This window comes from Sorghum bicolor, chromosome 3 (genome assembly GCF_000003195.3).
Source record: "Sorghum bicolor cultivar BTx623 chromosome 3, Sorghum_bicolor_NCBIv3, whole genome shotgun sequence".
NCBI lineage: Eukaryota > Viridiplantae > Streptophyta > Magnoliopsida > Poales > Poaceae > Sorghum > Sorghum bicolor.
The window spans coordinates 5,101,666-5,125,090 of NC_012872.2; the positions used below are offsets into that span (position 1 = coordinate 5,101,666).

The 23,425-nt window shown below is 44.5% G+C and overlaps 3 protein-coding genes, 1 long non-coding RNA gene and 1 other non-coding gene across 6 annotated transcripts; 4 read left to right on the top strand and 1 right to left on the bottom strand.

Moving 5' to 3' along the window:
- LOC8056571 lies at positions 2,308-2,997 on the top strand. The gene has a single exon (XM_021456066.1). The coding sequence runs from the start codon at positions 2,308-2,310 to the stop codon at positions 2,995-2,997; it is 690 nt and encodes a 229-aa protein (XP_021311741.1).
- Positions 5,171-10,872, top strand: LOC8078510 (WD repeat-containing protein 53). 2 transcript variants are annotated; one of them, XM_021457489.1, is made up of 13 exons: positions 5,171-5,388; positions 6,052-6,148; positions 6,254-6,315; positions 6,436-6,492; positions 6,626-6,682; positions 7,286-7,342; positions 7,486-7,528; positions 7,707-7,784; positions 8,086-8,416; positions 8,536-8,672; positions 8,854-9,869; positions 10,080-10,331; positions 10,492-10,872. In XM_021457489.1, the coding sequence occupies exons 1-10, from the start codon at positions 5,233-5,235 to the stop codon at positions 8,543-8,545; spliced, it is 948 nt and encodes a 315-aa protein (XP_021313164.1). In that variant the 5' UTR covers positions 5,171-5,232; the 3' UTR covers positions 8,546-8,672; positions 8,854-9,869; positions 10,080-10,331; positions 10,492-10,872. The 2 variants fall into 2 exon arrangements, with proteins under 2 accessions (XP_021313164.1, XP_002455136.1); XM_002455091.2 differs by having other exon boundaries at positions 5,175-5,388; positions 8,525-8,672.
- On the top strand, positions 11,494-11,566 carry TRNAE-CUC. The gene has a single exon. It is a non-coding gene; the product is annotated as a tRNA-Glu (tRNA).
- Positions 13,024-14,340, top strand: LOC110434181. Its single transcript, XR_002451661.1, has 2 exons — positions 13,024-13,196; positions 13,750-14,340. It is a non-coding gene; the product is annotated as an uncharacterized LOC110434181 (long non-coding RNA).
- Positions 14,765-20,134, bottom strand: LOC110433597. The gene is made up of 5 exons (XM_021456067.1): positions 20,074-20,134; positions 17,263-17,448; positions 15,814-15,918; positions 15,647-15,709; positions 14,765-15,147 (listed from the first exon to the last, which is right to left on the bottom strand). The coding sequence occupies exons 1-5, from the start codon at positions 20,132-20,134 to the stop codon at positions 15,143-15,145; spliced, it is 420 nt and encodes a 139-aa protein (XP_021311742.1). The 3' UTR covers positions 14,765-15,142.

A 23,425-nucleotide genomic window follows, 5' to 3' on the forward strand; every position in this document is an offset into this window, starting at 1 on the left:
AGAGAGCCACGAAATGTACTTTGAGGACACTCGAGAGACGAGAAGGATGGATTAAAATCACGTCATGTTTTTTCCCCTCCTTGACAGGAATAATTAACTAACTACTTACTAGCAAACAAATAATAATGTAATAATAGGTTAATTAATAAGTAGTGCCCATGTTCCGATAATCATTTTAATTTTGTTTTCTGTTTCGGAGGTAGCGGATGCACCAATGATTCGCACACGGCACACTCATGCGCACAGCCATGCTGCCCTGCTGGAGCTTGGTTGTACTGTATCCTTCCGCACTGATGGTGCGTGCGTTGGATTGCATCACTATTCAGTATGCAAGCGATGCAACGAGACGAGCACGAGTGTGAATGCGGATTGGGTTCTGAATTATTCAGACATTTTTAATTAATAGGTAATAGAAATGTTTTCAGAGCGGAATTATATATGCGTGTACATACAGTACTGCCGCTTGGTGATTGATGTTTGGTACACGTACCACGTACAAACGCTCCAAAACGAACCCGGACGTGCAACGTCTTTTTCGTGAGCAGTGGGTGATCATTTGGGGTGGGAATATTATTGTATTTAAATTTGCGTTTTTTTAAAAAATATGCGAGAGAAGGTGAATGGGAGCTACCTGCTGCTGTGGCCTGTGGTGGCCTCCGATTCGAGCCAGCTGACTACTGCTTGTGTTGGATCATTGGAGTAGCTAGGTAGCTCCGAATTGAAGCTGCATAATTGTGTTGGAACTAATCGTGTCATTAGTCTCTTATAGTACGTAACGCACGTTTAGCCAAGCTGGACCAAAATTATTGTGCAGCGCGCAGCTAGCCAGCAAGTTGGTTGGCAAGGCTACTACTGGTACTGCTACCTTGCTTGCTGTCTGGTCAACCCGTGGGGATTTCATCGATGCTCGCCACCGTGGTTCTGCTAGATTGCGTTACCAGACAAACTAATTATTTCGATAGGAAGGGTCATCTCTCTTTGCGAGGACGATGATCGTTTTGTTTCAGATCCGATCCACAGACCCCAAATGTTATTAACCTCTATCCTCCCCCAGATCCAACGGTGGTTGATCAGCCAGGAATATCATCATATGACGATCTTGCAGAAATTGACAGTTTCCCGTCTGTGTGCGTGTCCGAGGTACGTACGCGCGGGCAGGTGGTACGGTAACGTGCCAAGTGGCAAGTGAAATGGAACTTGCTAGTAGCAGCAGAAGCAGTACCCGTACCCTGTTGTACCTTGTCCTTACCATACGTGTGCATGTGGTGGCCGCACGTGGGAGCTTCCATGCAAACAGTAGTGTTTTCGAAACCCATGATCCCATCCATTGGCCGACCCGATCCGATCCCATCCATCGCGCCCCATCACGACACGTGGCCCTCAGGCACGGCCCCCGGTCCACGCGGCCACGCAGGCGTTGTCACCTGTCGATGGATCGGATGCGTCGGTACACCGAACACGTTCCCAAGTTCGTCTCCACGAATCGCGATCCAGGACGCGACGCACCCGTGTCCGACGGACCACGTGTGAGCGCGTCGAGGCTCGACCACTTGGCTTCCCAGTCCATTCCCCGGTGGGCCACGGTCACGGCCACATGACGGGCTAACGCGTTTGGTCTCGCGGGCCTGAGCCCAGCCACCCACCCACCACCGGGCTTTTTCAGATGGCCCACGACAGAAACTCCGGCCTGCGTACACTACTCCTACGTCGCAAAACAGCCCATAAAGTGACGAGGACCGAGGACAACTGGATCGGATCGGAGGAGCTCTCCGTGCAAACTGTGAAGGCGGTTCATGATCCTCGGTCGTGCCGATCGCCGTGCGGCCGAGACCGACACCACGACGCGTCGCCACGACGCGTCGCCACTACCTGCCTCTCCTTCCATTCCTGGCGCTCGACTCGATTCACCGGCCCGCCGCGTCGTAAATAAAGGACGGCGAAAGGCGGTTGCGTTCCATGGCACACGACGCCTTGCCGTTCTTGGCTCTGGCTCACATCACATCCGATGCGCGTCTTCGCCAGGGCAAACGGCAAACGCTCTTCCATTCTCGGTTTCTCGATGGAGACGCGAGCGAGCCGCGTCTTCCGCGAGTGCGCGCTCGTTTGTCGTTTCATCTCCATCCATCTCTCTTTCGGTTCGGCCTGCTTTTTCTGCACCTCCGTCCGTCACCGTCTCGGGTTAAAGCCGTGTGTACGTGACAAGGCCTCTCCTTCCATTGTTACCATAAGTAAGCTCTCTAGATCGCGGTTTTGGGTGTAGCCACCACCAACTCCTCCGTTACGACGACGTACCGGCCGGTACCGGCCATGGACGACGACGGCCTCGGCTGCTGCTGCGGCTGCTGCCTCCTGTGCTGCGCCTGCGCCGCCGACGTCGTATGCAACTGGTGCACCTTCCTCATCGCGCTGGCGGCCGCCGCGGTGCTGGTCGCCGCCTTCGGCGTCGCGCTCCCCGTCCGCGCCACCGTCACCGACGCCTCGCTGGCCCGCCTCGACCTCGTCGTCGTCACCAGCAACAGCTCCGCCGCCGACGCCGACGCCGCGCCCGTCGTCTCCGTCGCCTACAACCTCTCGCTCACCGTCCAGCTCCGCAACCGCAACTGGGCGATGCGCATCGAGCTGGCCGCGCCGCTCGACGCCGAGCTCCGCTTCGCGGGGCGGCGCTTCTTCGACGGCGCCCGCCTGGCGGACGCGGGCACGAGCGTCCCGCCGCGGGGCACGGAGGAGTTCCGCGTGCTGGCCGCGTCGTCGTCGTCGTCGTCGCCTGGCGGGGCTGTGCCGCTCGGGGGCGCCGGCGCCGCGGCGGAGCTCGCGAGGGAGCGCGCCGAGGGGGTGTTCGAGGTGGAGCTGCGGATCGCCGGGGAGGTCAGGTACCGCCCCGTGCACGCCGGCCGGAGCAGCAGGCTGGAGGCGACGTGCCCGCTCAAGTTGCTCATGCCGAACGCGCCGCGGGGGACGCACTTGGTGGTGGTGCAGAAGGACGTCAGCTGCTATTAGCCTACTACCACCTAGCTGGAGAAGGAGGGGGAGTAGCTTGCTTACCAGGAATTACGTACGTACGTATGCTTGCCTAGTGTTGCATTGGGTGCAGTTTGTTGGGAATTCGGATCTGATCTCCATGCATGACTCCATATGAACAAAATAACTAACCTATAGCATGGATTCATATGCATTTGTGATTTCTATAATCACGAATCGCTCCACGTCTATTTATTATCATTAAGCTTCAAGTAGTGATAATTAATATGATCAACCTGCTATACAGCAATACAAGTAGTGATCTGATGCAATGTTTCATCAAGTTCAGTTTTACACACTTATACTTTTACCTCGATCGTATGTTTTTGCTTGTATCTTTTGAGATATTCTTGGACCGTCCTCTCACTGACTCACTCGGAAAAGTCAGTTCAAACCTCTTGCTCGTTGATTCACGGGCACGGTTTTGCTTGCTCCGCTCATTTGCCGACCTGATGCGTGTGTGACGTTAAGCTGTAATGATTTCTATAATCACGAATCCCTCCACTGTGCCTGCATTGAATACCTCCGTTGTAGAGAAGATACATACTGCTCTCTCCATCCCAAATTGTAAGTCATTCCAAGAATCTTGGAGAGTCAAAATATTTTCATGTTTGACCAAATTTATAGAGAAAAATACTAAGATTTGTAACGTAAAGTGAGTATATTATGAAAATATAATTAAGAAAGAATCTAATGATACTTAGTTGGTATCATAATAATAATTATTTTATTATATAAATTTGGTTAAACTTAGAAAAGTTTGACTCTCTAAGATTCTTGGAATGACTTGCAATTTGAGATGTAGGGAGTAGTATAATTCTAGCTGTATCCCTATTTTTTAAGGCCTTGTTTAGTTCACCCTCAAAACCAAAAAAATTTCAAGATTTCACGTCACATCAAATCTTGCGGCACATGCATAAAGCATTAAATATAGTAAAAACAAAAACTAATCACACAGTTTATCTGTAAATCGCGAGATAAATTTTTTGATCTAGTTAGTCTATAATTGGACAATATTTGCCACAAACAAACGAAAATGCTACAGTGGTCGAAAACTTTTCGTTTCACCAACTGAACAAGGCTTAAGTTTAAATAGATTTATTAAAGAGTATCAAAATTTTAAATCATATATATTGGGTATTCTACTAAAATATGTACATCATGATAGTTTTTTTTACTATTATGAATTTACCCCTTGTTTTATAAACTTGGTTAAATTTCAATAGTTTAACTTATTTCTGTTTAGGGAGTATTATCATAACTTTGCTAATAAAAACGTCCACGGAATCAGAAATTCACAAACATTGAAAATCTAGAAAACTCTCTACACTACTCTTAACAGTTCAATTCAATCCTCTGCTGCCTGTTGGAGGATGCAAATATGCTCGAGACGCACCTCTAAAAGTTACGCAGTAGCCGTATATTATACCCATCCAAGTATGTGACGCGAGGACAGGCCACAACAGGCAGTGTATCCTGTGGAACTAAAACGAGCCATTACTCATTATCGGCGCCAGCACGCGGTGGCACGACACAAAACTGCTCGGGCCTATTGCATTTCCATTCACAGAGAACACCAGCTGGAAATATGGCCAACCTGCTCACTTTTCTGAATCGGCCTATGGTTTAGTGAGAACACCAGCTCGAAATATGGCCAACCTGCTCACTTTTCTGAATCGGCCTATGGTTTAGTGGTAGCGTAATCTAGTAGGACGTTACCCACCAGAGTTTAAAACCTGGTGATTGCAATTTTTTTTGAATATTTTCAGAAATTTTAAGTTATATATGTTTGCGCGTTCGGTGGTACTACGTGTTTTCTGTGCATGTGTGAGTTGTGTGCGTCTAAATTGTATTCGATAAAAAAACCGCTCCCTTTTGGGACGATGAGATGAACATGTACTATGTTTCTATAAATTTAGTTAAATTAGAGAAGTTTAATTAAACAAGTTGCAATTCGAAACAGTATACTAGCTTGCTGATAACTTTACAAGTGTCCCTCTCGGAGCGCCAACGGCCGAGCACCGCGCGCCCGGGCCAGACGGTGCATTGGGTTCCTGGCCAGCTGCGCTCCTGGGCCTGAGCGGCTCAGCCCACCCACCACCGGGCTTTTCATTTTTTTTTACTACCGGCCTTTTGAGTTGGGCAACGCCAGAAGTTGCAGCCTTCTGTGGGAAATTTCCATTGTTCCTCAAAGCAGAGACCCTACTGATAGCCATGTCGGAGACTGAATCGGCGGCAGTGGCCGCGGCGCTGGACCCGGCGGCTACAGCGGAGCCGAAGCCTCGGCGGCTGCGGGGGCACAAGAAGGGCGCCGTCACCTGCTGCGTCGCCTCCTCCGCCCGCCCGGGCGTCGTCGCGTCCTCCGGCGAGGTAGGCGTTTCCATCACGCTGCTCGTCTACTCTTCCGAGGACAAACACTGCGACGTATGATGACTCTGGCGTCCTGCTTCGGGGCGCCCCATGGTCCATGGGCGTCGGCCAATAGTTGCAGTGCAGGCCGTGGTGTCTTTCGCTGAGGACACGAGTCGAACACCTCATGTGCAGTGGTCGCTAGTTAATTGGTGCTCGGTTGAGACATTTTGTCGGTCGGGTGGCAAACCATGCGCTGACTGCACATCGAGCTAAGCGTGTTGCCAGAACAACGAACCGCACCTTGCGTGCTCCTCCTTGCATTCTATCAATGCACTGGATGGAATATCCTGCGTGGGATTAGTAACATAGATGATTCTTTCGAGTGTCCAGTGACCATTACATAGAAGATCACTGGCGACAACGTCACCCTGGCACAGATCATGGCCGATCTGCCTCCCAGTCCATCCGTTTAACAAAATCTTTGTGCTTGTTGTTGACAAAATAAATATAAATCCAATCATGCCATATAGTGCTCCTTTAGCTCAAAATTTTCCTCACCAGCGGCGAGGCTATTGCAGTAATCTTATGCATATGATTTGTACTATTTGCCCCCCTTCCCCCGTTTTTCGAGCCCTTGGTGGGTCAATTGTCATGTTCTCATGTCTTATCCTACCGCCTCAGGATGGATGTCTTTGCTGGTTTGATCTGCGCACCAAAGATGTACTTTTGACCATGGAAGCAGCAAATAAACCAATTTCTTCAATTTGCTTTAAACCAGGTCAGTATGCCATCCAAATACAAGCATCTTTGTATGTTAATCCATGAATTGAGTATTTGGTGGGCGTGCAGACATTTTACGCTTACAAAATCATTATTTGTGTAGGAAATGAAGATTGTGTGTATATCTCTGCTGGAAATGAAATATTGTCCTTTGATGTTCGTATGGTAAGTTCAGAATTCAATTGTATTTTGTTGTTAGTTTGAAGTTATATGATCCAACTTACTATTATCTCGCCTGTGCCTTGGTTTCTTGTCAGTAACATGATTACAGTGGCTTTCTTATAGGGAGCTCAATCAAAGCCATTAGAGACGTATAACTACAATAGAGATGAAATCAATCAGGTAGTATGCTATTCTACAAAACCACTATAAAATATCCTCCTGTGATCTTTCTCCTACAATTCACTTCTAGGCTTTATGATAACATTGAATTGAGCTAAAGATTCAGAATCTGATACTTCCACTTTTGATGCAGATTGCTGTCAGCTCTAAAGGTTTTCTCGCTGCTGCAGATGATAGTGGGGATGTTAAGGTATAGAATATTTTGCAAGTGTATGAATATAAATGTCAAAGATCATTGCATTTTAACAAATATCAAATACCACATTCTCCAGATTTTGGTGTTGGCTATTTTGAGGTTGTTGCATGAATGTGTTGTGAGTTTGCATACCTCCAGGCATTGTAGTGCTGACACAAGTAAATTTAGACAAATATTATATATATAAAATTATGAGTTTATTGTATGAGACTAGTAAAGCCAATTCTAGGGCACACTGTTTTTCCTGCTTAAGGTATATAAGCATATCGTATGAAATTTATTTTGGAATGTTCTGTTTCGAAAATGGCACAAATGATGCTCCTGAAGAGTAAGTTTGCTGTAAGATCGTTTGTCATTATGAATTCAAATTTACTGGCTTATATATTCGTGCTTTGTTCTGAAACCAAGAAGAGGTTGTTATGTTACACTTTTTTGAATAGCATGTAGATTGCTAGAGGGTTTGGGAACTGGAGAACAGTGGAATAAATGCCTCAAGTTAGAAGAAAGATATGTGCAACACACTGATAGGCATGATAATCTTGCACTTGGTCAATGATTTTGTTCTTGAGAGTTGAGAAGCTATGGTCTATTTTGCAGATTGTCAATACCATTCAGAAGTGCCTGTATAAAAGATTAAGGGAAGCCCACACAAGTGTATCCTTATATGGTGTAACTGGATGCTTTTGATAATTTTTCTTTGTACAGTAGTGTTCCATTTTTATGTTTAAAAATGTTCAATAAGTTCCTTTCTATATGCAATATGTACGCCAGTTGTTCCTTGATAAATTTTCGTACAGATTTGCAGCAGCGTGCAATTCATTCCTTGGAGACCTTGGACAGGTTAGTGTTATCATTTTCTTTTTCTTTTTTCAGGGTTTTGTTTCGCTTAATCTTGTAGTCTTGTGGCTCCTTTTTTGTCAACCTTTTAGGTAGCCAATCCTAGAAAACTTTGTTGGATTTTAATTCTTATTTTTTTCAATGCCTTTATTGTCAATAATAAATATTTTTCATTTGGCAGCAATTACTGGTGGCCTTGACTCAAAGCTCGTTGCATGGGATTTCTCCAAAGGACGAACACTGTTTTCTATTGATTATGGTACCTCCTTTACTTTCCATGGAACACCTGTGAATAGCGTGCATTACTTAGGCTGCTTCATGTTCTTTTTGTCTTTGTAAAAGAGTATCCTAGCAGTTCCTTGATCTCATACATTTCCATTAAGCATTTGTAAATTGAACTCTCATATTGTCCATTGGAAAGTCGGTTCACCTTGCTTTACATAGAATATTAGTTTCTGTTCATGTATGACAAAGCTGTATCAGTATTGTTTTTCACCTCAAAATACTCTCCAATTCGGATCAACCAACAATTCAACATAATATTCATTACTGAGTTTCAGGATCACCTGAATTGCAAAATGGCAATTCTTCCGGTAGTGCAGGGCAATGTTTCAACCCTGCTTTTGTTCATTCAGTAGCAGTTTCTGAAGAGGGTATTTTGGGAGGGCTCTACAAGGTTTGTGCTGTTGCAAGGGGGGATGGTGCTGTTGATGTGATTGATCTTGAGTATGAACTGGCTCCTGCGAAATCGAAGGGACCTCCTCGGGCAGCTATTTCAAAAAAGAGTTCAAAAGGAGCTGAACTTGGAGATGGGAGCTGTAATCAAAGTCAAGCGAAAAGAATCCATCTTGACTACACGATGGGTGGCCATACCGCAGCTGTATCTTGTGTGTATGTCCCTTCATTTTGCCAATGTATCAGTTAAATATCTCATTATATGCAGCACTCTTGTGTATTGAGGCGAATCTTGTTTTCTTGAACTAATCAGCTGCTTAACAGAGCATTTTCAGTATTTGGTGAGAAGGGGAAGTTCCTCGTTTCTGGCGGCAATGATGCATCAGTGAAGCTGTGGGATTGGTCGAAAGGATTTTCGTCTGAAACAAACAGCAAAGTTGAATTGGTTTTGAATATTGATGTAAAGAAAAAGGTTAGGACTGAACCTTTATTTTTTTGCGACTATTGTGATGTTCTCTTTTTTGTCTTTGACTATTCATATATACAGCTGATAACAAAATATAGAAATCTATATAATAAACGGGTTTTTGTATTTTAAAAGATGAAGTTCTTAGGCTCAGTAAAAAAAATCATGATGACCTCTGTTTTGGCAGGTAAATTGGCTGTGTACTGCTCCAACTGATTCAGATAACTTGATTGTGTGTGACACATCCAAGGTGGTCAAAGTATATAATTTCCGGTAGATGGATCAAGGTGTAGCCTCAGTTTGTCAGACAGCTATCCGAGGGAGTGAAGATTGTCTGACCGCTGGAACCAATTTGGTCCTAACTCTGGTATCCAGATATTACAAGCCTGGTGCTGATAGCTCCTGAGTCGAGAAGTCATTGGTTAGCAATTCACAATATCAGTTATGGCGTGGAACGGATCTGATAAAGTATCGATTATTTTGTTACTGGCGGATCTTATTTTCTTCCGATATGTGTGTACAATACAACTTCCACAGGCTGCTAGCTAGACTTATCTTTTTGTTGTATGGTGAAATGAATTTACGTGTTTGGAGAAAAGAAGGCTTGTTTGTGCTGGAAGACATTATCTTTTTTGTTTCTATATACTGTAGCTGTTATTTCTCGATATGGTGCTACCTGTGGTAACCAAGAACCAAGGAAGATGCGAACTCTTGTTGCGAACTATTGTTGTACCCATGGAAATTGGAAACAGGAGGAAGAAGAGGAGTATACAAAGCTTTCCGTGAGATGTCGTTATCTTTGGTGTGGCTGTGCTGTGCTGGACTGGATAGCTTTCTGGATTAGGTTGCGCATTTGCCTTTTGCCCCTCACATTTTATACAAACTTAAACAAAGGAGCACATGAATTGATAACACATTTTTGCAGTCTTTCCCAACAATTGCTCAGAAAGTTCTATCTTGTGATGAGGAGGGTATTTCTGAAAAACTTCCAGGTCTGTATCATCTTTCATTTGCATGTGGTCAGGAAGTGGATAGAAGCAGGCCTGAAACTGTCTCCATTAGAAGACAGGAACCAGGGGGTTGTGCTGCCGTTCTTTGTAGGAGAAAGAAGAGAAGAAATGGGAGGCTTGTTCTTGCCGCATCACCAAACCTTTCCAAATTCTTTGCAAGCTGCCATCCCGGGATCTCTCTCTCTTCACAAAGGTGACCGCAAAAACCTTAATTACTTGACAGTTGGTAGGCCTGATTTCGCGATCTTTTGAGCTTTTATGGTGAAAATATAATGTTTGCAGAATCTCTCGTTCTGCTCTTTGGCAAACAAAAAATAACGAAGTGCACATGAATCAACAACGCTATAGGAAAATGGAACTGAGAGTCGAGCAATGTATCTTGACGCAGTCACTGAACTTGCAGGTGTGCACCTCTTCTGTTCTCCGCGGCAAGGCTTTCCGCGCTCATTTTGGTCGGCCATCATGAGATCAGAAGCCAACGGCAACGGCGTGGCGTCACCAGACATGGTCAGCAAGCATAGCAAGGAGGAGCTCATTGCTTTCTTCAGAGACATTCAGACCTCCATTGCCGAGAGCTCGCCTAAAGCTTCCAAGAGGACGAGGAAGCAGCCACCTGATCCGTTAAAAGAGGTCCACAGGAGGGAGCAGTCACACGGTATGTCCAAGCCGAACGATGCTGGAGTTGAATTCTTTCCTGAAATGGGCGTATTACAGCTCATCAGTCCTCGTGCAAGCACATGCTGTTTATTTTCTAACTCCAGATCATACATGCTTTTTGTTATGTTGTGATGTGAATTGATCATCACAAACCATAGACAGAGGAGACAGCGATGTTTCAGAGGAACGACAGAGGAAAGTGATGAATCTGGAGGACATGAACGTGGCCGACTTGAGAGAATTGGCGAGGGCGAGAAGGATGAGGGGTTACTCCAAGCTAAAGAAGGGCGAGCTCATTGATCGGTTGAAAGGGGTTATGCAATAAACCTCACTGTCCTAGTGGGAGTCACAATAGAAATACTCGTAATTGTGTGGTGAAGACTAAGAGCAGTTTCGCAGTTGACATGTTCTTGTTGCCAACTTTTCGAACGTTATGATGAGATTACCAACAGAAAAACGTATGATATTATGGTATGTCTTTCATGCCATGTGTACTGTACCACTGTTTCTATAGGGTAAATTCACATCGGTAAGAAGAACTACATTGATGTGAACAGCGATAGTAGTTGAACTGGAGCTCTGTTGTTGTGCTATGCCGAAACTTTTGGTTTCAAATTTTTGGAGAAATGGTGTGAATGAATCCCAACTTGACCAGAAGATAGGCATGTCAGTTGTGAGTTTCAACAAGGATCACACAGCCATATCCCTTCCAAAACGTAGGTCGCTTTGTTATGTCCGAAATTTACTTTATTTAAATCAACCATGAAATATGTCTTTGTACTATATTTGTTTGGAATTTGATATAGGGTTCTTTTATAAACTCAATCAAAACAACAGAAACCTGACTTATAACAAAATTAAAATGGCCTGTGTTTTTTTGGGATGAAGGGGTTGGAATTGGAGACAAAGAAATCAATACAAGAAAGGATCTCCCGACACTTGTTTTGTAACCAAAACCTTGACCGTTCTGACGCACATGACCATTTTTTCAGTGTGAATTAGTCATTAGAAGCTACGCTAACATGAGAAACAAACTAAAACCTCCAGATTAAATACTTTCTTTATCACTAAACTTCAACGTGGTCAGCTGATTTATTGAATGAAGTGGTGAAGACACATTTATACTAGATAAAGGGACATATGTTTTTACATCTCACAAATCCGTTGTAGTCTAGCTGGTTAGGATACTCGGCTCTCACCCGAGAGACCCGGGTTCGAGTCCCGGCAACGGAAACTTTTTGTTTGCGGAAATATATGTTTTTTTGGGTGAGAATCAGTTCTGCACTATAGCTTAATCTTTTTTTTTTCGAAATCGTGCGCTGCACGTGTTTCATTAAGAGAAGGTGGAAGAAACAAAATACAGGTTAGCGTTCCACGGCGAGATGCCATGGAGTGCTGAGAACGCAACACAACACAAAGGTCGCCGGCTCAAACGGCGCTGCTGAAGCAGGAAACCTGTTCTAAAACTGTTTTGCTACGCGTAACGCTCAGGTGCGAACTAGAGCAGTGCGCCGAAGGCAGCTAGACCGCGGAAACCTGCAGCGAGCCAGGCGTTCGCCTCCTCTTTGACCTTCACAAGAGTCTGTGCAGGCGTGCAACTGGTGTTGTCAAAGGTTCTGGCGTTCCGTTTCTTCCAGAGTGTCCAAGAGACGAGCACTACGAGCGAGTCGAAGCCTCGTCTGAGGTGTTGAGGTAGGACGGCACGGTTGTCCTGCCACCAGCCCACCAGCCTTGAAACGTCCGACGGGAGAAGGTAGTCGAGGCTGATGGCGGACAAGAGGCGATGCCAGACCTCCCTCGCGAACACACATGCCACCAGCAAGTGGTCGGCCGTCTCCGGCTGTTGATCGCACAGCGCGCAGTCATCAACAGCATGCAGTCCATGACGCCGCCTTCGTTCGGCTGTCCAAAGGCGTCCGTGGAGGGCCAGCTAAAAGAAGAACTTGGCCTTGGGCGGTGTCGAGGCCGCCCAGACCTCCTTGGCCCCGTAGAACGGCGTTCGCCCTATGAAGAAAGCCCTGTATGCTGAGGCGCTGGAGTAGCGTCCATTCGCCGTCCATTTCCACAGCAGCTGGTCTTGCACTGAGGGCTGTAGGTGCACGTCACTAAGCACTGAGGGGCTGTAGCTTAATCTCAGCCCCTTAAGCCGTCCAATCTTTTAATGTTGTTGGCACCACTTTAATTGTGCCATCCAAATGCTAAGCAGTAGTAGTATGATTGTTTTCGACATCAACTGCGGTTAGTTTGGTTCCCCTTGCTAAATTTTAGCTACCTAAAATTATTTTAGCTACTTTTGGATGACTAATGGAACTAAACTATTTTAGCTCCTTTTAGTCAATGTGTTTGAAACTTTAGTTACTAAAGTGACTAAAGTTTAGGGCCTTCCCATAATTTCAGTTAGAGACTGATCATTGGTGCCAATTTTGCTTTTATTTCTTAGTGCTAAACTGAGGCTTTAGTTCTTTGTCAGTTGTCACCTACTTATAGTGTTCACACTGAACCTCCGTTGGTTGTTTGCTAGGTGCTCGAGCAGCTGAGCTGCCAGTCACCGGTGTTCTCCAAGGGAATTTTATTAAACCTGATCGACATTATTATCAGGTGTATGGTCCTGGTCCTTGGATTTATGATGGCCATAGAAACTATGCTGTGACATTGCAGCAAGGTACAGTGTGAGGTCGTTAGTCGTTTGGGATCTGGCGTAATGAGAAGATCGCGTGCTATATCTGACGGTGCGGGGTGAGAAGGCAATGCAGCTGCTGGAGAGTGGCCTGAAGGTGAATGAGTACGAGCTGCTGAGGAGGAATTTCAGTGAGACTGGCTGCTTTGGATTTGGTATCCAAGAGCACATTGATCTTGGCATCAAGTAAGATGATCTCATCTCTTATCTTAAGTAATTTGAATGTGGTATGTTTGCTTCTGTGAGTGGATGCTTTTATGATGGGCAGTGGGCACTGTTGCTTGCCTGTAAGCAGGGGAAAAGATATGTAATTTTGTACTATATTCATGTATCCACTATGGGTCGCTATGTACCATGATAGCTTAAGGCTAAGTGCTTAACACAGTTTTGGGAATTGAGACTGCTGATTGGCTGTAAGATAGCTTTTGGGCAGCCTTTTCCATTCGTTGCTATACTAATACTGTTGATTCATAAGAATTCCCGTTCTTGGTACATTGCAGTAATAATTTTATGTCAAGAAAATTCAGATCAAATGAGCTTTTAATTGATTATCATTTTGGTCTTTATATATGCCCTGCAATTTGTTTCTTAATCAAATATCCCAGTCTTGAGTCATTTCATTGTGACATCCAAAATTCTTCCATGTAGCGGCAGCAATTAATACAGAACATTTGTTTCCTGTGTGGGTTTGTCTCTCAGTCAAGTTCTTTCTCAAAAGCTGCTTACTGTTGAATTTTAGTCTAGTGTGGTGTCTTGTTCCCAATGTTCCTTGAGAAGCGTGATGATGGGCGACAGTGGCAATGCAAAGCAGCAACATCAGTGGGGAGGGCGCGGCACCACAAAGACTCGAGCGGGGTGATTCGCGACGGCCATGGAAGGGTATGGAGGTGGTGTCGAGGCAACAGGGGCAGGGCGAGGAGAAAGGAGGGGTACACGGTTCGTGCATCATGATTATTGCAGCGATTGTTCGTTGCATGGTGATTGTGTGTGCAACGGGGAGGAGGTTTACCTTCCGAATCAGAGCTCCACGGGATCTAGAATGGGAGCAGTGATACCTTGGGCCATGGAGTAGGCCACCGGCGAGGTTGTCCACGTCGCGCGCACATCCCTCCCAAATCTCCCGAGTAGGAGAGCACTCAGCCGCCTATAGAGATATCTCCACCAGACAATTAGAATAGCTACTCCAAATCGTCATCTTCTACATAGATTTAGACTAGATAGAGGAAGAGTCAGATGCTTGTGCTCGTATTTCCAAATCTCCGTCATCAAAGATTGGTATTATCTTGTATCTTTCTTTTGACTTTATTCTAAATATCATTATGCTTCTATTTATTATGTTTCTAGTTTATTCTAGTTCTACATTTGATATAGTTATAATTGGTGATGAGTTTATGTATATGTTTGTAAAGCGCTTAGCTCTCTTCGCGGGAGAGTTAGGTGATATATGTCATGTAAGCATAGTGCTTAGATGTTGTTTATCTGCAAATGCACCCTGTTGGCCGGGTCGTCGATCACAGAAGCGACAGTTCTGTTGAGTCTTTTGTATTCCATCCCCCGTTGGTAGGACAGGTAGAACCGCAGTTGCGTAGGAAGTCGTCCTATGTTTTGGCTTTTTATATTAACTAGAACATCCGGCGCCCTTCGGGCGCCCTACCATGATTTGAAGAATAAAAGCTAGTCTGTTCGATATACACAGCTCTATAATCAGATATGTAAAGCTATATCAATCACATACATATACATTATGAAACATATATCATATTATACCAATAGAAACATGACACAAAATTATGAAGCATCGACATATAGCATAATTTGTATGTCCACTGTAGCTCCCATGGTTATGTTCAGCTATAAATTACACAACCCTTCATTATATTTATGGTACTACTGAACCATACACAACAATCAAGAATTAATGACTATCGAACATCTTAGCTCGTACCATAGAACGGCAAACTACACGGCTCGCAGACATGAGGTTTGCAAAAGACAGCCAATCATCATGGTGGCAAGTTCCCTTGACGCTGAACATCAGAGCCGATCACGAGTTGAGCACATAAATAGCTATATGCAACCAGTTGGGGCAAAAGCAATGTAGCCTTCCTCTTTTGGTGATTAGGTATCATGGACTACTCTGTAAATAAAAAAGGGCATAACATATGACGTTCATAGATTATGATGGGGCAATAAAATAATTGGCTAGCATATATCTGGATAATAACTAAAAGCAATTAATCTGTTATTTGGTTGATGTGGCCTCTTTTGATGATTAAGTACTTTCTTAAAAGCATTATTCACTAAGTAAACAAATATTGATGATCTTGCACCTAGAGTACACGGTCTGCTTATGCATCTTGGTAGTAAAGAAAAATAAGTAAATATTCAATGGGTAGCGAACAACGCAACTAAAGAAGACAAAAAAAAAATCAGAAAATGGTTAATATACTAAGCTTTGCCTTGCAAAAATTGGATTAGATCTTAACATTAGCACACTGGTAAATAGTCATATTGAAATCTGCAGGGATAGAAAGAAGCCAATTACACTTCAAAATAGTGTTGAATAAATTCAATCTACAAAATGTGATTCCTCAGCAGAGTTTCAAGATTCCAAAAAGCAAGCACTACTTACTGACCACGACAATGGGGTAACTGGGCTATAGGCATGATCTTCATTTCAGCAGGAGCATCCCATACAACTATGGATATGATAAATGCAATAATTAGTTATGTCACTAAACAAAATAACAGCAAGTTATCTCTAGGCATCATGGGTATAAAGATATTAAACAAAGCTGCTTACCTACTTGTATCCCTTGAGAAGCAACCACAGGTGTCGTACAAGAGGAAATGGTTTCTATGGAGCAGACACTTACATCTCTCCACTTATCACAGAAACTGGGTACACCTGTTTAAATTAGATCACATAAGCTTGCCTGCTAGGTGCCCTATAAACACAAACTACATTCTACTTATTAGGGGATTAGAACTACAGCCTAAATTATTATTTCAACATAATCTGAACAAAAGAACATTTGTAGTCGCGTTATGTTAATCTATTGCTCAACTAAACATGCCTGTGATTAGTATTTGTGTAGTTATGAAACCTATGCCTATGAGAAGTAATTGTGTAGTTATGAAATCTTGTGAAATTTATCAAAGAACACAAATATGGTCGCATAACTCAGAAGTGTTTTGACTGAATTCGATGGAAATTCACACATCATGGTATCCAGCGACCTAGCCATGGACACCTCCACCTAGGGTCCTCATTCCCCAAGCACACAAAATTAGTGCCTTAAACACAATAAGCTAGCTCCCAATGAAAGCAAAGGAGGGTAGCAGTAGCAGTTCGATGTGGCATGTTCCACGGCCAACATGGCTCGATCTGTTATCGGCACAGCCGCTGTATGCGCTTTGATCTCAGGAGCCACGAGCTGTGGAAGAGAACATTGCTTTCTTTAAGATAATGAAGTATGTCCTGAAAGAAACATCCCATCCTAGCGTGCTGCAGAAGCGCAATGCACGCCATGCAAAACCAACCATTTCACAAGTTACATGACATGGGCAGCCAGCAAAGGACTCGATAATTTTGTAAACAAAAATCTAAGATGGTTGCATACACTTGTTTGAAAGTAAATCAGATCAAAATATAAATCCTCCAGGACCTTTAGACACAGGCATTTGTTGCAAGCTTTACAGAGACTGAAACATAAGCAAGAATTCACACTGCCGATTACAGAGACTGAAACATAAGCAGGAGCTAATCTAGTATATAATTATATATCAAATAGCTAGCTAGAAAATAGAAACACAGGTAGATGGACAGGATATACAACAGAGTAAATTACTAACACCACACTATAGTTTTACAAACTGAAAGGCCAACTGCTCTAAAGTCATAAAGAAATGTTAGAACAAAACTGTAAACAAGGGCAGAGCACAGGCATGACGATCTTCATTTCAGAGGGACAATCTCAGTACAACAAAAATCCTAGTTGGATGCATATACTTGTTTGCAAGTAAATCAGATCAGAATATAAATCCTCCAGGACCTTTAGATACAGGCGCTTGCTGCAAGCTTTAGAATCGGGCATTTGGGACCTGCAGCGGTCATTTCTAATCTATAACTTGCAGTAGTCATTTCTAATCTGCAACTTGCAGCAGTTAATTCGCAATATATTTAAGTAATGAATTGACCCAGCTATAGCAGTTGATTTGGAAACGAGGAGGCAACGTGAGAGCATTTCACCTCTGGCGTATCTGATGGATCCAGCCGACGAAGACAAGAAGGATGTCGGTGAGCCCGCGTAACAAGGTTGCCTGCCTGCTAATGGATCCGGTCCGCTCTCGTGCCCATGGATTCGGCGGCCTGTGCACCACTCGAGGTCAAAGGTCCCCACCGCGTCAGATTTGAAGGAGGAGGTCCGAGTCAGATCTGAAGAAAAACAAGTCACGAGTTCTCATCGCGAGTGGAGACTCCAACTACCTACTTGTGGGTGTCGACGAAAGCTGGTCGGCAGTCTATCTTGGGGTATATTCACGGTAGTAGTTTATCGGTAGACGGTGCGCAAACTACGAACTCGATGGTGACGCAGGACACGGACAAGCTTTTTATCCAGGTTCGGCCGCCGAGTTGGCGTAATACCTACGTCCTGCGTCTGGTTGTATTGATTTGTGTTGAGAGAATCGTATGTATGATCTGTCCTCTAGGGGACCCCTGCCCCTCCTTATATATCGTGAAGGGACAGAGTTACAAGTAAAGTATCCTATTTGGTACAAAATCTTGTAGCCTTGCGGTGCACGCCGACCAGTCGTGCGCCGCACGTCTTCATCCTGTGGGCCGAGCCACCTCTGATGGTGCGGCCCATATAGGCCCATGAAGGTATAGGGGTTTATACCCCCGCAGCTAGTCTCCGAGCACCATGTATTGTGATGTAACACGCCGTCTTGAGCTTCTTCGATCAGTGAGGCTTGACGTCTTCAATAAGCAGGAAAGTCGCCCAAACAGTTGCAACGGTATTTTGACCAACTCAAAAGACAGTTGATCAACATTGACATCGAAGAAGCAGGTTGTTCGAAGAATACATGGTGCTCTTAATCAAAAAAGATTTCTTTCCTGGTGAAGTGTGCCCACTTTACTTTTCTGAAAAGTATAGTCTTTCAAAAAGCAAGCATATTCACCGCAAGGTGAAGTGTGCCCACTTAGTCCCCGAGCCTGGTAGTAGGTGACGTAGGCACGTGGTGCCAGGGTCAAAAGAAAAGTCCTCAAAGAAATTCTGAAACTGAGATGCATCGCCAGATGCATCGTACCGATGTAGTCCCCGAGCTTGCTGGAAGGCGAAGTATGAGCCTTGTAGCAAGGTCTAAAAAATTGAATTTACCAGTCCGTCTGCAATTGAATAGACTAATCGACCAGTCCCCGAGCATATAACGCTCGGTGGTCGGTACAGTCCCCGAATTCTCAAATTGGTGGGCTGGTCGACCAGTCCCCGAGCGTATAGTGCTCGGTGGTCGGTACAGTCCCAAAACTCTCAAATTGGTGAGCTGGTCGAACAGTCCCCGAGCGTATAGTGCTCGGTGGTCGGCACAGTCCCCGAGCACGGCGTAGGGACCGGTGGACAAGTCCCTGAGCGTGGTTGGGAACGTAAACGTGCTCGGTGGTCGGCACAGTCTTCGAGCACAGCATAGAGAGTAGTCGACAAGTCCCCGAGCGTGGTTGGAAACGTAAACGTGCTCGGTGGTCGGAGCAGTCCCCGGGCACAGCGTAGGGAATAGTCGACGAGTCTCCAAGCGTAGCTTGTCGACTGGGCCAAACTCCTAAAAAGTAAATATAAAGAATTGGTAGTACATGATGTATAAATAACCTTTAGATAAAAAATCAGTACTAAGATAAGTTTTAGATTTTTTGTTATAAAATTAGCACGAGTAGTTAATTCATCCTAGAGCTTGTACCAGCTCTGGTCTAGCCAACAATCAGCATGAGGTGCGGAACCTAGGCACGCGTAGGATTGTCAGCCACGTCAAAGAGCTACTGCCGACCACCCGGAACGCAGAGGGCGGATCTCGTGCACGTGTAGGGAGGAGTCGGAGACAGTACCGGCTCTGGAAAGCTCGTGTAGGAGAAAAAACTAGTCGGCTAAAAAAGTTGTTTTGAAGAATAATAATCTTAAAAATATTATGCCAAAAATAAATAAAATATTAGAATTGTACTTATCTTTGGACGAAAGTCTGGTCGGGAGAGTTGCTTGACTTGTTGTCGTGATGGTGGTCACGGCTGTCGTAGCGCCGTTCTTCGCGGCGATTATTATTGCGACTCGTGGTTAGAGCAAGTAGGCCACACAACTTGGTCGATAGCCTGAGCAGGTCGGTGTCGTCGATCTACCTCCCTTTGTAGCAGAGAAGCGGGTGACGCGTTGTCGGCGTGGTCGGAGACGTTGCTGGAGTAGTTGGAGTCGTAGCCAACGTGGTTGAAGCCGCCGCCGACGTCGATGAAGAAGTGATTGGCGCAGATCGGATCTACACCTCCTCCGTGGTCGTGGCGGTGAAGCTGTTGAAGCTGACGGTGAACGTGAAGTCGCCCGCCATGGCCACAAAGTCGGGGATAATGACCATCTCGTTCGTCGGGAAAGTTGCACGCACACCCCCTACCTGGCGCGCCACTGTCGACGAAAGCTGGTCGGCAGTCTACCTTGGGGTATACCCACGGTAGTAGTTTATCGGTAGACGGTGCGCAAACTACGAACTCGATGGTGACGCAGGACACGGACAAGCTTTTTATCCAGGTTCGGCCGCCGAGTTGGCGTAATACCTACGTCCTGCGTCTGGTTGTATTGATTTGTGTTGAGAGAATCGTATGTATGATCTGTCCTCTAGGGGACCCTGCCCCTCCTTATATATCGTGAAGGGACAGAGTTACAAGTAAAGTATCCTATTTGATACAAAATCTTGTAGCCTTGCGGTGCACGCCGACCAGTCGTGCGCCGCACGTCTTCATCCTGTGGGCCGAGCCACCTCTGATGGTGCGGCCCATATAGGCCCATGAGGGTATAGGGGTTTATACCCCCACAGTGGGGGCGCTGGGATCGTAGCGAGCTGATGGCACCTCCAACCCATGGATCCATGGAGGTTCGTGCTCCCTATGCGCTCGAGCTTGCGGTCTCCACCCGAGCTGCTTCCCTCACTCCCAGAACTGAGATATAGATGGGATGTAAATAGGAAGAAGAGGGAAGGAGACAGGAGGGGAGAGCGGTGGAGAGGAGATAAGGCCGCAGTAGCCTAGCAGAAGAACACCTGTGGTCCATGGAGGAGGTGGAGGCGCACGACGGCGAGCTAGGAGGCGCGCGTGGTGAGCTACATCGGCGCCTGGAAGAAACGAGAGGAATGAGGAGGGGATTAGGGTTTGGACCGATCGGTCGAGTGTGGGTTTCTCTGCAAAATCTCCAGGGGGTTACACAAAAAATTGAGGCAGCTCACGAATTTTCTCTTCTTCATGTTTGAATAAAATTTACAATAAAAATTTATGCGAAAAATATTCCAACGTGTGCACTACTCAGGGATGACAGACTGGATCGCGGGTTACTTTCCAAAAACCTAGAGGGCTTTTCTGCAAAAATAGGCATCGACGCGGCCAGCACCCCGTGAAGCCACCGATGCTCCAAATTCTCTAGTTCGAGCAAACTCCAGTGGGTTTTAAACAACCTGCAAAAATAGGCATCGACGCGTGCCAGCACCCCGTGAAGCCACCGATGCTCCAAATTCTCTGGTTCGATGGGTTTTAAACAACCTGATGTTTCTTATACATAAATAAAGAGTAGATGAATGACTTAGTAAATTAGAACTACTTAGGATTTTCTATCTCTTGAACTAATCAGTGTCTACCTACTATTAATAGTAGATGAGTAGTCTATATCTAATCTCTTTGTGATTTATTCCCTGAGCTTGTATACTTCATATTATTTATCTATCATGGTTTACCCCCTGTCAAGTATGTGGCTATGCAACCCATCACTAGTAAGTAGTCATGTTTTACAAGTCTATCTCATTATTTAAGTCCTTAGTTCTTTCCCTTGAGCTAAATATAAATAATGATACTTGGTATAAATAAGTGTTGCAATGGTATTTAATCTGTACGCTTGCAGATCCTATATTTATTTTATTAGTGGGTAGTTTTTATACCAACACTTCTGGCGCCATGCTAGGGATGACAACTTAGCTTAAGTGGTGTTAGAAGTGTCGACAGTAGGCAAGCTGAGGACAGATTTGAGAGATCACTAGGCACAATTCACAACATGTTTTACAAAGTTTTGAAGTGTATGCTAAAGCTGGCCGAAGACATCATTAAACCTCGAGACCCATGTTTCAAAAATTTGCATCCCAGATTGAGAAATCGTTGGTTCTATCCCTTCTTCAAGGATTGCAAAGGTGCAATAGATGACACTCATATTCCTGTGGTGGTGCCAAATGATAAGTTTGTTTAACACTTGTGTCGCAAGGGCATGACAACTCAGAATGTGATGGATTCATATGACTTTGACATGATCTTTACATTTGTCCTTGTTGGATGACCTAGTTTTGTACATGACATGAGAGTGTTTGATGATACAATGACAAAATACAACCATGTCTTTCCTCATCCACCTACAAGTACACAACTAGTTGTTATTTCCTTTTTGTTTTCTAATTGTACCACTTGACACTTATAGGTACTTGCTGGTGTAGGGAAGTATTACCTGATGGACTCGGGCTACCCAAATCGTCCCGGTTATCTAGTGCCTTACAAGGGCACAAAGTACCATCTTCTAGAGTTTCAAAACGCTAAAGAACCGCAAGGTAAAAAGGAGGTATTCAACTATGCAATTTTTTCACTTAGAAATGTCATAGAAAGGGCCTTTGGAGTGTTGAATACGAAGTGGTGGATGTTGGAAAATATCCCATGTTATCCACCTACAACGCAAAGCCACATTATAGTTGCTTGCTTTGCTCTATATAACTTCATTATGATGAGTGGAGTACTTGATATTTGATCGTTGTGACCATGATGAGAACTATGTACCTCCTGAAGCCTCGGCCAATCAGCCTCACCTAGTAGGGAAGAATGTGCACAGATGAATGTATTTCGTGGCAGCGTTGTACTTGACCTATTGAATAGATCTTAACAAATGTGTATGCTCGAGGACATGTAAATTCTTTTGTTTGAGGACATATAATTTAAATTTTGATTCAGAACATGTAATTTTATTTTTGTTTGAGGACATGTAATTTTTTTTGTTTGAGGATATGTACTGCTTGTTTTATATATTTTTAGAATAATTTGTATTGGAATAAAATATTTTCTTTCAAACGGACATGCAGCATGCTTCGGCAATGCAGGAAGCAAAACATGCAATGCATGAATCGGCCATGCAGAAAGCAATCATGTGCATGGAGTTCAATTAATGAACCAAATCAAACACTAAATGAGGATAAATCTGTCTTACGTGTAACAGACAACAAAATTAGAAAGCATTTAAACACTTATTTGGAATATAAAGTTTATAGCTAAAAGTTTTGAGATCTAAACAAACCCTTAATATCATAATCACAAGACTTAAGATCGTTTGCTTGTGACTACTATTAGAGCAAGGTCAATAATAGAGCCAAGTGTTTGACTATAAGCCAAGTGATTAGAGCCAAGTTATACAGTAATTTGTCTCGTACTTTTCTCTAAAACACCTTCTCTTTTCCTATTCGTCCTCACAACACTTGCTATTTGTGCCCACCATTACCTATGCATCCGTGTCCAATTTGGTACTTGCATGAGAGCTAAGTTAGGCCAGTCTCAATGGCCCGTTTCAATGCACTGTTTCCAAAACAAATCTGCTGACAGAGCATCAATGAAACGAACAATGAAACAACTTCCACAATGCATGAGTTTCACCTTGATGTTTTCTAGGCTGAGCAAAGCATTTAATTACTGCAAAATGATTGGATCACATGCAAGATGGTGAAACGATTTAGTCCTCAGTGGGGATTTCATCCTGTTTCACCGCGTGGGAAACAACGCCAGCGGAGTTTCACCATGGTGAAACTACTTCCTTCTCTCTCCTCTTCGTTTCATGCAAAAAGTGCAGTTTTGCTGACATGGCGTTCTAATAAATGTGCATGACATTATGGTGAAACTCCCACTGAGACTGGTCTTATTATCTCTTTCTTATCTTCTCTCTTCTATATTAGCATTAGTTTGGCTATAAACTTATTATTGCACCAGCTCTTAAGGTCGCATAGCTGTGTTTTTAAAGTAAACGTACATGCGGGAGGGATAGAAGCAAATTAATTGGCATGCATGGCCCATGATAACGTAGCAAATTAATTGGCATTCATGGCCCATGATTATGGCACGTCCGATGTAGCTGTATGCTCGGTAGACATGGCTC